Source organism: Drosophila ananassae (assembly GCF_017639315.1).
Source record: "Drosophila ananassae strain 14024-0371.13 chromosome 4 unlocalized genomic scaffold, ASM1763931v2 tig00000054, whole genome shotgun sequence".
NCBI lineage: Eukaryota > Metazoa > Arthropoda > Insecta > Diptera > Drosophilidae > Drosophila > Drosophila ananassae.
The window spans coordinates 2,355,077-2,372,196 of NW_025319037.1; the positions used below are offsets into that span (position 1 = coordinate 2,355,077).

Consider the following 17,120-nt stretch of genomic DNA (forward strand, 5'->3'; position numbering starts at 1 on the left):
CAAACCATCCTGCCCCCTTAACTATTTCTTTAAATTTATCCTTGCAATCTTAGTATGAACATATTTCTCGCACTGCGGTGTGGGTACCATACATATGATTTAAGGGGTCATGGACATATGTATGTTATATTAAGAAACATCATGCTTCCCTTTTTTGAGGAGGATACGCCCTTAATATGGACATTTTAGCAACATTTGGCCATCCTATGATTTAGCCAAGAGATGCCATAATACATAACACTGTGCGACAAAAAAAAAAAAACGAAATACACTTGGGAAACGAGATAGTGTAGGTTGTTAATCTGGTCGAAGAGAACTCAAAAATATTTTTTTTATATTTTTGGAACCCTCCAATTTTTTTTTTATTTAAAAAAAACCGTTTTTTCGGGACTTTTTTGCGCTTAAAAATTCCTGAACGCGTTTTTTTCAACCGATTTCAAAATTTTCGGTGTTTTTCAATAGTTAAATGTTGTAGCTTTTGAAAAAAAATATATCTTCGATTTTGTTGAACAAAAAGGACAAAATTTTTACACCTGAAACTAAAGTTTTCGACTTTTATTTGTGTTTTTCGGATTTTGATGCCAGTTTTTCGGTACAACTTACAAAAATTCGGCCATTTTTGATACATATCAATGTTGTCTCATTCATTCAGAATAAAACGAGATAAATTTCATCAAAAAATTATGAAAATTGGTGAAGTTATAATTTTTTTTCTCAAAAAAAGTCAACTCAACCTAGCGGGCGCTTCGGAGGAACAATGTGTATAAAAATAAGAGTATATTGCTTTCTTCTGACAAAAATTCTGTCATTTATGCCACATATTAATATTGTCTCATTAATACTGAATAAAACGAGACAAATTTCATAAAAAAATAATAAAAATTGTTGAAGTTATAACGCTTTTCCCAAAAAAAGTCAATAAAACCATGGGAGCACTATAAGAAGAAGAGCATATTCCTGACTTATACACACAGGTACTCCGGAGCGCACGCAAGGTTGAATTGACTTTTTTTGGGAAAAGCGTTATAACTTCACCAATTTTCATTATTTTTTGATGAAATTTGTCTCGTTTTATTCAGAATGAATGAGACAACATTGATATGTGGCAAACATGACAGAATTTTAGTAAGTTTTACCGATAAACTGGCATCAAAATCCGAAAAACACGAATAAAAGTCGAAAACTTTAGTTTCAGGTGTAAAAATTTTGTCCTTTTTGTTCAACAAAATCGAAGATATATTTTTTTTCAAAAGCTACAACATTTAACTATTGAAAAACACCGAAAATTTTGAAATCGGTTGAAAAAAACGCGTTCAGGAATTTTTAAGCGCAAAAAAGTCCCGAAAAACGGTTTTTTTTAAATAAAAAAAAATTGGAGGGTTCCAAAAATATAAAAAAAATATTTTTGAGTTCTCTTCGACCAGATTAACAACCTACACTATCTCGTTTCACAAGTGTTTTTTCACTGTCGCACCGTGTAATAGACATAATGCCATGGCCAGGATAGTCCCGGACTAAAATCCAATTTAAAAATTTTAGGGAGATTTCCATATTGCTTTGAATGAACTAGAGTCAAACGAATAAATTACACATTGGAAAAATGGTAGACATTTGAAAAAAAAATTACGAATTTTCTGTTGTTTTTATACCTTTGCAGAGGGTTATATAATTTTGGTCGAAAGTGTGCAATGCAGTGAAGGAGACATCTCCGACCCTATAAAGTATATATATTCTTGATCAGGATCACCTCCTGAGTCGATATGAGCATGTCCGTCTGTCTGTCTGTCCGTCTGTCTGTCGGTTTCTACGCAAACTAGTCTCTCAGTTTTAAAGCTATCGAGCTGAAACTTTGCACACATCCTTCTTTTCCTTGCAGGTAGTACATAAGTCGGAACGGCCGGGATCGGTCGACTATATCCTATAGCTGCCATATAACTGATTGATCGGAAATGCCATAACTTTGGTGTTTTTTAAGTTAGAGGGTTGAGACTTTCCACACATGTTATATTTGACCTAAATATCTTATGTACAAAATTCAAAGGATCGGCCGACTATATCCTATAGCTGTCATAGAACGATCGGAATTGGCATAACTTTGGTGTTTTTTAAGTTAGAAAGATGGGACTTGGTACAGATTACTCTTTGGGAAAAATAATTCAATATGCTAAATTTCATAAGGATCGGCCGACTATATACGATCCGCTATGTATTTAATAATATAAGATGCGTGGCGCCACCTAGCGGACTGCGACTGAACTGCAAGGGTATATCAACTTCGGCTCCGCCCGAAGTTAGCTTTCCTTTCTTGTTTTTTTTTTAATGTTTTCCAATATTGTGCATTTTTTATTTTTTGTAGTTTATTCAAATTTAAAGTCATTCGTTCAAGCCGTTTTGAATGCAGTTGGCCGATCCTTATGAGAATTTCACCATCAAATCAATTTTCAAATAAAAATGTTGGAAATCTTTATTCAGGTACATGGCAGCTATAGGATGTAGTCGGCCGACCCTTATGAAATTTTTAGATAAGATATGTTGGCCAAATCCAACATGTGTGGAAAGTCACAACCCTCTAATTTAAAAATAACCAAAGTTATAGCATTTCCGATCAATCAGGTATATGGAAGCTATAGGATATAGTCGACCGGTCCCCGCCGTTGCGAGTTATGCTGCCTGCAAAAGAAGGATGTGTTCAAAGACGAATTTTCGTTCAAAGACGAATTTTCGTATCAACTCGGGAGGTGATCCTGATCAAGACTATATATACTTTATGGAGTCGGAGATGTCTCCTTCACTGCACAAAATTTTTACCAAAATTATAATACCCTCTGCAAGGGTATAAAAAAATATTTCTTGAGCATGTCACACGGGTTTATTTATTATGGTTTAATCATAGGTGATAGTTTTTTATTTATCGTTAAAAAATTAAGCCTATTAAATGTGACTCCCATTAAATGTTGTACTTTCAAACTATTTTTTTTACAAAAAAGTAAATTTACTTTGACAAAAAACAACACATGAGCCTAAATGCACAGTTACCACGATTTTGTCATAGTATGTAGAGTAGATTCATAGTTTTTAGCGAGTAAACAGCTAACTTGCCATAGCTATCAAGTTTTGTATGCATGTATTGTGTGGCCATCTTCGATCAGCCCGCCTTCGTTGGATGTTCGCGATCTGTTTCTATACACATACTCAGACACCTCAACCAGGGTTCGGTTTAATGTACATTTGTATTTGTTATTGCGAATGTATCTGTATCAATATGTATGTAGGATTTAAAATGCTCCACGTAAACTAAGCCAAGCATTGAAAAACCTTATACTGATGATCTACACTGAGCGAATCGAATAAATTTTATTATAAGCTTTGCAAATTTATTTATTTTGCTTTGCAGAGGTTAATCAAATATACTACATAATTTCAATTATTTTGCTAAAGTCATAATTAAGTTTTTCTGTGGGCACCGGGAGTGACAGAAATACATACATTCATGAGGTCAGATTTATCTCTCTTCAAATTCAAACATCGGTTTTGTTGAGTACGGTCAAAATCTTCGTTGCGCACGAACTCAAACATTGTTCGATCCCTCCCACAAAACAAAATCTCGCTTGGCTGGACCTGTTGCGTATTGTTCAGTTGGGGTCGGAACGAAACGGAATAACTGATCTCTCGTTCTGAACCAACAGCAACATGTCGTGTCGTGCGAGATGTAAATATACGATCTAATAGTTACCTCTCGCTCGAGCGCCAGTAACCCAACCTTGTTGGACAGGCTGAGAATGTTGCAAATGAAATAAAGACACGAACTACAACAAGAAACACTTGAAAAAAAACCGAATATGAAATATAGTTGGAAGACATATTGTATCTGTTATTTCCAACGTTATTATCAAGCGCGCGTTCTTGGGTGAAGCATCGAAGCCACGGAAAACTGTGAATATTTTGAAAAAATATTAATTCGGATTCGGATATAGAATATTGTGTATATTGATATTTTAAAATAAAAATTTGCTGAATCCGAACCTATCATATCTAAAACTATAAATTTAGTTAAAATAAAATAATTATTTAAAAATCACCAAAAATAGTGCGCATATATTAAAATATGGAAAAACAACGATTAATAAAATGCAAGTTTTTCTTATGTTTCGTAATTTCTAACGCCTGGAAAGTGTCTAAACCTAATTTAAAATAAATATATAAGTGCTACATGTGGGCATATGTTGAATCACAGTAAATAATTTAAAAGTTCCGACGGTATACGACTATATAAAAATAAACACGATTATAAGTGGATTAGAATAATAAAATGGACGCGTACCCTTTGCCAACATATTTTCCTCTTGCGTAAGTTATATTTATTTGTTATATTTTATTATTGAATAATTTTTTGTTAAATTTAACATGATTAATTTTTTGGTGACCTAAAAGGATATCCTTGGTTTTGGTAAAAGTTTCCACACATCGAACGATATTAGGTTTTTGATCGATATTATGATCAGCGAAATTAAAAATCTAATATACTGGCATGTTGCTATTATTTATTTTTTAATTATTCATAAGAATATAAAAATTTAATCTTTTATAGGCGGTAGAATAAAAGACAAAAAATTGAACGAATACAATATACACTTGCACTTGTTTAAAAATTGATTTGATCTTCCTGTATCAGCAGTTGAGACAATTTTTTTTTAAAACCCGTAAATTTCTTAGGAAGGCCAAGTTTTGCCTAGAAAACAAACTTAGTTAAATCGGCCCATATGTAGAGGAGACATTCTGATTCCCCACTGGATTATTTCAGTGGCTTGATCGAAAGCACCCAAAAGTCGACAACAAAATGTGGTTTTTAGAATTTATATGAAAGTTTTGATAAATTCAACATTTTTTTGTTATTATACCCACTGCTAAGTTAAGTAACAGTTTATGTTATTAAATATATCTAATAATTGGATTGGATCGGAAAGATAAAAATGATGTGTGCAAGGTTTAAAGTCGATAGCTTTTAAACTGAGAGAATTGTTCAGGATGGACTCAGGAGGGAATCCTGAGCAAGAATATATAAAATACTTTATAGAAGGCGTTGTATATTTTTGACCAAAATTATAATACTCTCTGCAAGGGTATACAAATTTGGTTGCTTAACCATTGTAATTGTGATAAGCGTCAATTGGGTAAAAATAACGAAGTTACGAAATAACGAATGAATATTTACAGTTCTGGCTAGACTAGATCTGGTAGAAACATACAGACAGTGGGACCTGCAGGGAGAGGAACAGGCTTATATCGACTCAGGAAGTGATCCTGATCAAGAAATTTTATACTTATAGAGTCGGAGGTGTTATTTTGTCAGGAAATTTTAATCTAAATTGTTAAACTCACAATGATTCATGCTAACTGAGCGTTATTATCCAAGTTCTTTTACTAGTTATGATGTCGAGTTTCGTTTCAGAAAAAAATTTAGATCGCCGCCAATGTTATTTCAGATGTTATTTCAGCTTGTGGAGGGATAGGACGAATCTGGTATATCGAGATTGAAAAAATGAATAAAGATGAAAAGATTCTTAATATGCACTCTGAAATCATAGGTATGGAATCATAGATCACGAATTTATTCCAAATACGCATTTCCGTTGAATCCATTTCATTTACATTTCCATTTCATACATTTCATAAGATTATTTTGTCCAAAATAGAATCTGTACCGAGCCCCATCTTTATAACTTAAAACACCAACGTTATGGCATTTCCGATCAATCAGTTATAGGATATAGTCGACCGACCCCGGCCGTTCCGACTTATGTACTACCTGCAAGGAAAAGAAGGATGTGTGCAAAGTTTCAACTCGATAGCTTTAAAACTTGAGACTTTCCACACATGTTATATTTGGACAAAATATCTTATGTACAAAATTTCATAAGGATCGGCCGGCTATATCCTATAGCTGTCATAGAGCGATCGGAATTGTCATAACTTTGGTGTTTTTTAAGTTAGAAAGATGGGACTTAGTACAGATTCTATTTTGGACAAAATAATCTGATTTGCCAAATTTCATAAGGATCGGCCGCCTATATCCCATAGCTACCATATAACTGATTTTTTGGAAATGCTATTACTTCGTTGTTTTTCAAGTTAGAAGGATGGGACTTTTTATGCATTCTAATGCATCAACTTATATGATCTGCCAAATTTCATAAGGATCGGCCGTCTATATCCTATAGCTGTCATATAACTGAACGATCGGAAATGGTATAACTTCGTTGTTTTTCAAGTTAGAAGGATGGGAGTTTCAATGGATTCCTTTTTGGGCAAAATAATTCGATATGCCAAATTTCATAAGGATCGGCCGACTATCTTCGATCCGCTATATATCTAATAATATAAGATGCGTGTCGCCACCTAGCGGACTGCGTCTTAACTGCAAGGGTATATAAACTTCGGCTCCGCCCGAAGTTAGCTTTCCTTTCTTGTTTTTGAAATGTATGTATGTGTACCTACTAAAATTAAAAAATGGCATCTATCTGTTACCATATCTTTGAAATTCTCATCCAAAGAGGAAATCTCAGATTTTCTACTCTGCAACCTTCAATATTTGGAAACTTCAATATTTCCCTATCATATCGCAACCCCCGCTTTTTCTTCAAATAATCAAAATAGGATAAATATAAAATAGGCCGATCCTCATGAAATTCTTAATATTACAATCTTTTTTTCAGATACTCCGAGTTACAATTTTTGGCCTCTAGGCGGGCTGCTGCAGTGGCCGCTGCGGCGACGGGTTTACCAGGATCCTCTTGCATGAATCATGCACACACGACTGATGTTTCTGGCTCTTTAGTTTCGATGGCTGATCCTAATAACATTAAAGAAACGGGACAAGTTCTTTCAACTATTTCCAACGAAAACCCTCTAAATGCGAACTCTACAGGACATATTCACAATCATCAACATGTTCATAGTATTAATGGGCAACCACATGAATTCCATCCAGCTTACCGAATTCCTGGATATATGGAACAGTTATATTCCCTTCAGCGAAGTAGCCCAAATGGATCATTTCATGGTAAAAGTACTTATGGAATTAATTTTGAATAAATTATTTATGAATGTTATACAATAGATCCATATGCCAATTGTGCGTCTGCTTTTCACCTAGCCGGTATTGGATTGACGTCGGGAGATTTTTTAGGTACCCGGACTATAGGTTCCATTGGCGACTTGCATCATGCTGCAGTAGCCGCTGCAGCGGGATCCCTAGCAAGCACAGATTTTAATTTTAGCATCGATGGAAACAGACGCTTAAGTAGTCCTCGACCAGCTGGTGGTAGTATTCGGACCACAATAAGCCGTAAACGAGCCTTATCTTCATCACCTTATTCAGATTCATTTGACATAAACTCTATGATACGATTTTCACCAAATTCCTTAGCAACTTTCATGAATGGTTCCCGGGGAAGCAGTGCAGCTAGTGGATCTTACGGTCATATTTCCGCTGGTACGATAAACCCCATGGCTCACGCACATTCAGCACTAGGGCCACGCCTACAACAAATACAAGCTCACTTTTTGCGTGCTAGTGCCGGTCTTTTAAATCCAATGACTTCGCAACAATGTACAGCCGCTGGATTTTCTATGGGACATGTTGCGAGTGCTTCTTTGGGTCTCAATGACATGCACGCAAATCCAAATGATTTACCTTTACTTACCGAAATCCCTGCTGATGGTGGAAAACAAACTTCTAAGGTAATATATATGTTATATTTATATTTATTTTTAGCAAAAAAAGGGCATATAAATATAATTGGTCATTGCAATAATTATTTTACTACTTATTTATTTAGAGATATTTAAAAATTATAGTACCGAAATGTTGATGTTTAAGATTTGAAATAAATATTAATATTTTAAAATTATCATTATGTTAATAGTAAAAAAATTTATATGATTCTTAACGAAAATATATCTAATCAATTTTTTAGTAACTATTTATATCTAAATATGCAGGTACTCATTGGAAGGTAAATAGATTTAGTTTCAATCGTTTATTAATTTCCTATTTTTTATAATTTTAAAGCATCTTGATGATGGACTTAAGAAAAATCTCCAGCCTCAAGGTAAATCACAAGAACAACCATCTTCAACATCCGGTACGATAGCTCAAGTAGAAGCAGACAGTGCATCATCGAATTTGGAAAATCATCCTAGTAATGTGGCAGATAACAATACAATCGGGGACAAAAAATTCAGCAATCACTCAGACGATTTAGTCAGGTGTGCCTCTGCGTCGACTCCACTGAATGAATACGATTTCACAAATGCAGATACAACCGATATTAAGGATGAGCCCGGTGATTTTATTGAAACAAACTGTCATTGGCACGGATGTGGAATAGAATTTATGACTCAAGATGAACTAGTTAGACATATAAATAACGACCATATACAAACAAATAAAAAAACTTTTATTTGTCGATGGGAAAATTGTTCCCGAGGTGAAAAACCGTTTAAAGCGCAGTATATGTTGGTCGTACATATGCGACGACATACTGGTGAAAAACCGCACAAGTGCACTGTAAGTTTATTTTAAGATAAATCGACTTAGCCCAGATGCATTGAAAGAATAATCCCAGACCGTATATAGAATATATAAATTTTATCCGAATAACAAGAAAAATACCAATAAAGAATATCCGTATTTCCGTCTTTTTCATTGCATTAACTCGCTCACAATAAAATCTGCAGATCGTATAATTATATTTTGTAGCTGTAGCAGTAGCAGGAAAAAGCTTACTTGAAGCGGAAACGAAGTTGATCCCTTGCAGTTTATTTTATTGAATATATATCGGGTCGGAAATAATTGGCATCCTTATGAGAATTTTACATCAATTTTTCAAAAACAAAAGTGTTGCAAAAAGTCCCAAATATTTCCAGTCGCATTTTCCAACCTTCCCTAGACCTCCACGAACATTTCAAGACTAAGATAAGATAAATCCGTTTAGCCTTGTAGAGTTTTTAGCGAGACTAACGAACAGCAATTTTTTATCCATTAGAAGACACATGCATTTTTTAGATTACATATTTTTGAAAAATTCCAACCTGCTCACTTTAAAAAATCCTAATTTGTGCCATTTCTGATAGTTTTGTTATATGCCAGTTATAGAATCTCGGACGTTCTTATACTTTATATAGTTTCAAAGCAGAGAACTTTAAAACTGAGATACTACTTTTCGTAAAAACAGACAGACAGCCGGACTTGCTTATATCGGCGCAGTGGGTGATCCTGATCAAGAGTCTCCTACTCTGCGTTGATTAAAAAACATAATGATTAATACTTATATTGATTAAATTATCTTTATGGAAAGAACGTGGGTGGTTTAAAGATGATTATCGGGTTTTATATACATAAATAAACTGGACTGTAGCCGTTCTTTTTTGTCAATTATGCACGTTAATACCCAATTTTTTTCTAATGAGAAATGTAAGTTATTTTTTTTGGATGTCCTTTTTTGAATTTTTTCTTTTATGTTTTTTATATTTGGAAAGGGGTGGTTTAAATGAAATATTAAAACTTCGGGTATACTCGAAGATTACGTGTTTCACTTAGTTTTTTTAATTTTTATTTTTGTTTGTATAGTTTGAAGGTTGTTGTAAGGCTTATTCACGTTTGGAAAACCTGAAAACTCATTTACGTTCACATACAGGTGAAAAACCATACACCTGCGAGTATCCAGGATGTAGTAAAGCTTTTAGTAATGCAAGCGATCGTGCGAAGCATCAAAATCGAACACACAGTAATGAGGTGAGTAGAGAAAATTACTACTATTAATTATACTCGGTACTTTTTTTGAAATATATTTGTTCGTGAAAAAAAAAATAACATAAATCAAAAGTCAATTTTACCATGTCAATATTTATTAAAATTACCCCAAGAACCTTTATTAACATTTTTTATAAACAATTTATACATTCTTTTGTTTTATTTCAAAATATTTTTTTTTTCGCATTACGTTAATTTAAAAGTACCGGGTTGATTAATGATCAATTTACTTGAACATAACTGGTTACTTTCTTTAAATAAACTCCAACAGAAACCGTATATTTGTAAGGCTCCAGGATGTACAAAACGCTACACTGATCCAAGTTCATTGCGAAAACATGTTAAAACCGTTCATGGAGCTGAATTTTACGCAAATAAAAAGCACAAAGGCTTACCTTTAAATGATGCCAACTCTCGATTACATAAAGGCATCAGCCAAAAACATCACAGCCTGCAAGATAATAATATTGATTCCAGTCCATGCAGCGTCGACCTTCATGTGGGAAAAGTGGTTGGGATATCAAGTTCCAGCATTAAGTCGGAGGCAGATGCAAATTCTCCTCACGTTTTTGTTAATAGTGTGGGACCATCAGCTTCAGAATGCTATTTAACATTTACTAATGAAGAAGTCGAGAACTTCACTTTGGATGATTGTTGGGATTGCGATGGCGATGTGGACGTTGCAGACTTACCAATAGTTTTACGAGCAATGGTTAATGTAGGAAACGGTGCTTCGTCTATTTCTTCTGTAGGAGGTGATGTTATGTCTCGTCAAGGCTTTAGAAGCCGACTGCAAACTAAAGGCCTTGCCACAAGTGCAGCTTTACTTTGTAACATTCCAGAAAGTAAAAGGCTCATCGGCATAAGCGAACTTAATCAAAGAATAACAGATCTTAAAATGGAGCCTAGTATTGCCAGTCAAGAAGTGAATCCATTGACTGTGAAATCGTGCATTGGAGGGTTACCAGAGGAGCTAGCACAAACCCAACTACACACTCATAATCCTTTACACTGCAACCAATTACAAGAACCTCAATTTCGACGGGACAGTCAAAACTCTACAAGTAGTACATATTATGGAAGCATGCAAAGTCGTCGTAGTAGCCAGTCATCTCAAGTGTCTTCTATGTCAACGATGCGACCAGATTTGTCTTATAACATGCTTAACTCTTCTCTTTATGATCCAATATCACCTGGATGTTCGCGTCGATCTAGCCAATTGTCAAATTTAACAAATTGCTATACACAAACTGGAGTAGCAGGAATAGCACATGCGAACAAAGATCGTATTTCAAACAGCCGACCGAAAGCATCTCAAAAACTTGATCTTACCGTTAATGCATATACCGGTAGTTTACCACCACCCCCATCGTCTCATTTAACTTCGACTAACTTAAAACGCTTGCAGGGAAAAGATACAGAATGTTCTTATCAGAATAATTCTAATTTGCCAGGTGGGGGTAGATATTCAATACCAAATTATATGCATGTTTCTAACAGTCAATTAGATTCAAATGAAATATCTCGACGACAGTCTGAACCAATATCAAACGGAATTTTGGAGCCAAAAATGTCTGTTTCCTCTCTGACTAATCAATTAAAAAATGTTCAGTATTACACAAATACTAAATTTTCTTTTACCAATGGAAATGAAGTCAATACGCCTGACATCCAACACCCAAACGAAAAAATAAACTTGGACGAGGTAGAAGAACTTATTCTTCCGGATGAGATGTTACAGTATTTAGACTTAGTTAGAGAAGATGATAAAAATGGCATTAAAAAAGTTTCAGGGAGCATTGGTAAATTTTCATTTGAAGATGGAAGCTTGCCGTCGCATGTTGATAAAGTTTACGCGCCAATAAATTCATTCAAATATCAAACACCGTCAAATTCTAACTTTGGCTTAGGTGCCAACATGAGCCAACAAACTTTAAACCAACCAGAATACAGCACAACATCAATTGAAATTCCATTTCGAGCCCCAGAAGTTTTTCCGCAGTCAGAGACATATTGCCATAATGTTCGGCCTAAAAATAATAACGGTGCCATTACAAATACCTTTGTTACGAATTTCCAACCTTTACCATCAAATTTTAAACAATTAGATAAGCCCGCTCAAACTGAACTAATCGATTCGTCAATGAATAGTTTACCACCGGAGCATGGTGTAATTAATCAAAATACACAAATTTCATCTTATGTTGTTTTCCAACAAAATAAAAACAATACTAAATGCAACGAAATCCAATGCGGAATCATAAGTCAGTCTCAAATGTCTCCGTCTTTAAACATTAATACCGATTGTCCGGACTCGACATTAAAATCACAATCTTATTCTATGACTAAATTAAGTGATTTGCGTATTCAAAAAAAAAAAGAATCAGATGTTCAAAACAACTATGTAAAATCAATGCAGTCAGATACTTATCAACGTACACTGGAGTATGTTCAAAGATGTCAAAATTGGATGGAGACAAACAATACTGTTACCGATCCAACTACCAACTACTTTTTGCCTGACGTGAGCAGTTCTACGCACCCATATCCCGGAAATATGGTAATTAATGATATGACTACTTCATTAAGTTCGCTTTTGGAAGAAAATAAATTTCTGCAAATGATCCATTAAGAAAAATTCTATGAAAAGTAATGCTTGATGTAATATATAAAACAATGAAATGTAATGTAGATAAAATATGATTTCATGACAAACTTCAATTCTTAAAAAAGTATTAAATTTTTTTCTTATATCTGAGAGTATTACGTGTAGTAATAAACCATTAGTAAACTATAAAAGAGATTCAATATTTCAATTAGTTTTAAAGCAAAGTAAAGGAGTCAATTATGTAATGTATTCGAAAAATGATGTCTTCCCTAATAAACTAAATAATAAAATTGTTAGTATTAATATAATATTTTATTTTTTCTGAAATTTTTTATGAATATGTATATTGGGGATTTGCTTGCACCATAAACTTCTTCTCTTTATCTTAAAGCGAACGGACGTGTTTTCGGGTGCGCACTGCGTTTCCATTAAATATATTTAATAACATTTAAACAACCCGGTGTTTTATATATTCAAATATCTGTATCGCTTTGCGCACTTCCGAATATCTCAGTAAAAATGAGCAATTGTCCGATATGACCTCTGTGGCCTTTTCATCCATGTACGTGAAGAAACAAACTACCAAACCTGTGGGGAGTGAACCTACCTTATGCTTCAAAGTTTTTCCAAGTGAGTAAACCATTTATAGAAGTGATAGACCAATGGGAAGGGGAGGAGAAGTGTTAATTTCTGTAGACTCCAAATTCGCTTCTAAAGAGGTAAAATTACAAGAGTTTGGTGACTTAGAACTCGGTCAAATTAACCAAGTTAGAAATTTTTTAGGTCAGCTGCTGGACTTGTGTTTCGTTTCAGATCCATGTCATTCCACTCTTGGGGTTTAATCGAAACCAATACTTTCATTGACCTTTAGTATAACATAAATCTCATAAACTTTGCTCCTTCCGTAAGACTGAAACTAAATAAGTTAATTTCGGAATTTGATTGGTCCGATCTACTAGTATGTGAAGATATAACCTTTGCCTTACACACATTTTTTACACATTAAATATATTTACTAAGCATAAACTAAATAGCTATAAAATTAGTTATTCAAGATACTAAGTAGCTTGGTCCAATTTCACCGTGCATACCTCAGAATGCTATAGTAGTTATATTCGCTGCCAGATTCAGTTTACTCAGGATCCGAAGCAGTTTAATAACTTTGTAAACACTAAGCGCGAACATATATATTTTCCTCCTCTGCTTACGTTTGAAAACTCATATGCAAGCACTGATCAGGCAATAGCCGATCTCTTTGCACAATTTTTTCAAACAACGTATTCACCTAGCACCTATCAGCCCATCCTTTGTGATGGTGTGATTTATTATAGGATTTGGTTAAGGTTAAGCCCGTGTATTCGGCACGTCCCGATGGAGTACTAGGTTCTGTCCTGAAAAACTGTGTCGAGACACTTTGCAAATCGCTTCTCAAACTCTCATCTATCGCTGGAGACTTCGATCTTTCCCCTTAAGTGGAAAGAATTATTCCTTTGCATAAATTAGGGGAAAAAACCAACGCTGCCAATTATAGAGACATTTCTAAATTATCAGAAATTTCAAAGCTTTTTGAAAACTACACTTTGTCAAATATGTTAAAATTTGTCTTCAATATAGATTTACTAGTTCCCAATCTAGCTTCAATCCTTTTTGGATAAGTTTTAATATTTCTGTGTATCAAATAACCTAAAGCTTAATGGATCGACATTTTATCAATCTAGCCCTCCTGGCTACTTTCTAAATGGTACGCCTTAGAACGATTAATTCAGGTGTCCTATTTGATTTGAAACATAAATTTACCGTCTATATATCTACTTTGGATAATAAATCACCGGAATCGTGCCAGAAACTGAAATCAGTTACATAAGCGTTAAGATTGACCTACTGTGATATGAGAATATGAGAAGAATACCAAGTGATAATACCAAGAGTAAATGTTCTGTTGAAAGTTGATAGTTGAAAGTTGTTAAAGTTGATCAGTTGTTAGCAGTCGTCTAAGTTGGAGGAGCAAAAATTAATGCATATTCTGTAAGGAAGAGGAAGACGATGTAAATTTAGCTTGCAGCGAACATCCACCGCCACAGCATCCACATGAAGTTCAATCCATTAATAGCGGATCTTGCTTAATGTTTAAAGGAAAAAACGTGCGAGTTTATGCGTGATAAACCCACGATGGTTCCAGAAGTCTTCAGTAAGCTGACAAAATTTTTTGGATGACTTGAGCAAATCCTCGGTTGCTCAAATCAACGTGCACAAAGATAAGCTGGAGACACTAATATACTTTGCTATGACAGTCCGCAACGCCTGCGCCACTATGGAAGCTTGCAGGTTACATGGACACGTGGACAACACTGCTACGGGAACTCGTTGATAAGTTACCTACTAATCACAAATACAGCTGTGCTATGCATCAACGCTGCGATTCAATTTCCATAAAAAATATTTCAGTGACTGGCTATATAAACTAGTGGAAGCAGCCTCTATCGTACCACCCGTATCAACCGCAAAGACCAACAGTGTTAACACCAGTTCAAAAACTCGCCGAAAATCGAAGAAGCCACTTTCGATTCGCAGATCGATTTCCAGAAAGAAGTCAGATCAAGTCAAAGAATTATAAACGACTCACAGGCTTGCTACATATTTTTAAAGGCAGAGTTTACATCTGCCAGTCCAAGCATCACTCTTTACTTTACAAGGATCAACCTCAATCAGAGTTAGTTAGGGTTTATCATGAAGAAGGTATTATGGAAGAACAATTCTTCCGAATTCTGCCAGAGACTCTGTATGGAAAAGGAGTTTCCATCAATACAGTTGCCTTTCTAGAAGAAGGCTCCTCAGTAATTCTCAGCGAAAGCGGACTCCTGAAGGATCTAAAAATTTCCACGACAAATGAACCGCTATGCCTACAGTGGACCGGCGGCACCACCAGCATAAAGGATACTTCCAAGAGAGCGTAACTTTAAATATTAGAGACAGGAAATTCAAAAAAAGATGTGGCTTTACAAAGAGCACTCTGTTAAAAAGCTGTCATTACAAAAGCAGACTGTTGATACACACAAACTGTGCAAAATGTGCAAATATTTCCCGCCTCTAACGCAGAGTCTATGGTTCTTACTTGCACGAATAACTGGGCATTGACAGTTCCCCAAAAAATTCGTGAAGGATGATGCAACGAACCCATCGCCTCAAAATGTTCTCAAGGATGGGGAATCCAAGGAACAGGAAAATCGAGCAAACACGTTTCTCTACATCACTGCGAATCCAACTGTTTATTGTAGACCCTATAGCTCCACGATAGTTCAATCGGAAGATGACAAAAACGCCATACGCATTCTTGAAGACACATGGAAAAAGGTAAATGCCATTACTAGGTGGGTTTTGCTTGCCGAGATGAACATGGTACGCTCTCAAAAAGCCTTTCAACCGCTTTAAGTACTCTGGAATGCTAGTGACAACAATCAAGAGAGATCTGGAATTTTTCGAGCAAATTCAAGACCAAATGAACAATCTAGGGTCTAAAGGATATATATTTTTTTTTTTCGCGCGGTTCCCACTGTATACGTACAGCCCACCTCCCGTCCAAACGACCGAGGGACGCTGCCGCGTATCGTACGGCTCGAATCGCGGGAATAGATCCGAGATAGATTAAGCAAAGAGTAGGAGAAAGATATCACGAGGAAGAGTGTTGCACTGATAAGGCAGTTAATATAAGCGATTTAAGAATGTTAGTAGAGCAAAGTGACAAGATGTGGTAGAGACCATTGTAGTCCGAACATAATACCCTGAACGGATCATGTTGGGCATATTTCGAACTACAATGGCTGAGGAGTAGAGGAAGAAAGTTTCTAGTCCTTCTACTAGGAACGGTAAAATTTACGCGTGTTAGTAAATGCTGGCTGTCTACATTTCCATAAATAAGATTATATAGAAACATGACACCCAGCATCGTTCTACGGTTGGTTAATGATGGTAAGTTGATTAGTACTACTACGATAAGAGGGGAGGAAAAGATTTGCATCCCAATTAGGTCCCCTAAGAGCGAAAGTAAGGAAGTTTTTTTGTACAGATTCAATGGGATCTTGGTGTACTCCGTATTGAGGACTCCAGACACACGATCCATACTCAAGAATCGGACCGACCAATGAAGTCCCCTAAGAGCGAAAAGTAAGGAAGTTTTTTTGTACAGATTCAATGTGATTTTGGTGTACTCCGTATTGAGGACTCCAGACACACGGAGTTCATACTCAAGAATCGGACGGACCAATGATGTATACAACGTTTTAGTTATGTACGGGTCATTAAATTCTTTTGACCATCTTTTAATAAAACCAAGTGTGCAAATGTGAAGTGATAAGTTTTTCAAAAAGCTCAGGAATTGCTGACAATTTAGAGATTCCTCTTTAATTTGCAGTGTCGGATTTTTTCCCTTTTTTATGCAGCGGAATGATGAAAGATTCCTTCCACATATGGAAAGATCGAAGTTTCCAGCGATAGATTAAAAAGTTTACCGAGCGGTTTGCTCAGAGCCTCGGCGCAGTTCTTCAGAACACAGCCTGGTACTCCATCAGGGCCTGGCGAATACACGGGCTTAACCTTAAGAAGATCCGATAACACATCACTTTGATCGAAAGATGGGAAAAATATAAGGTTGGCTGATTGGATATTATAAGTGTAAGGCTGAGCTGACCTGCTGCTAGGTGA

General features: G+C 35.4%; 1 protein-coding gene across 4 annotated transcripts; it reads left to right on the forward strand.

Moving 5' to 3' along the window:
- Positions 1-3,823: 3,823 nt before the first annotated feature.
- Positions 3,824-12,737, forward strand: LOC6501810 (transcriptional activator cubitus interruptus). 4 transcript variants are annotated; one of them, XM_032452138.2, is made up of 7 exons: positions 3,843-4,347; positions 5,450-5,585; positions 6,714-7,060; positions 7,118-7,740; positions 8,072-8,569; positions 9,632-9,796; positions 10,086-12,737. In XM_032452138.2, exons 3-7 carry the CDS (start codon positions 6,796-6,798, stop codon positions 12,444-12,446), a joined length of 3,912 nt encoding a protein of 1,303 aa, XP_032308029.1. In that variant the 5' UTR covers positions 3,843-4,347; positions 5,450-5,585; positions 6,714-6,795; the 3' UTR covers positions 12,447-12,737. The 4 variants fall into 4 exon arrangements, with proteins under 4 accessions (XP_032308030.1, XP_014759190.1, XP_001967403.2 ...); XM_014903704.3 differs by lacking the exon at positions 5,450-5,585 and having other exon boundaries at positions 3,831-4,347; positions 9,699-9,796; XM_001967367.4 differs by lacking the exon at positions 5,450-5,585 and having other exon boundaries at positions 3,841-4,347.
- The last annotated feature ends 4,383 nt before the right edge of the window (positions 12,738-17,120 follow it).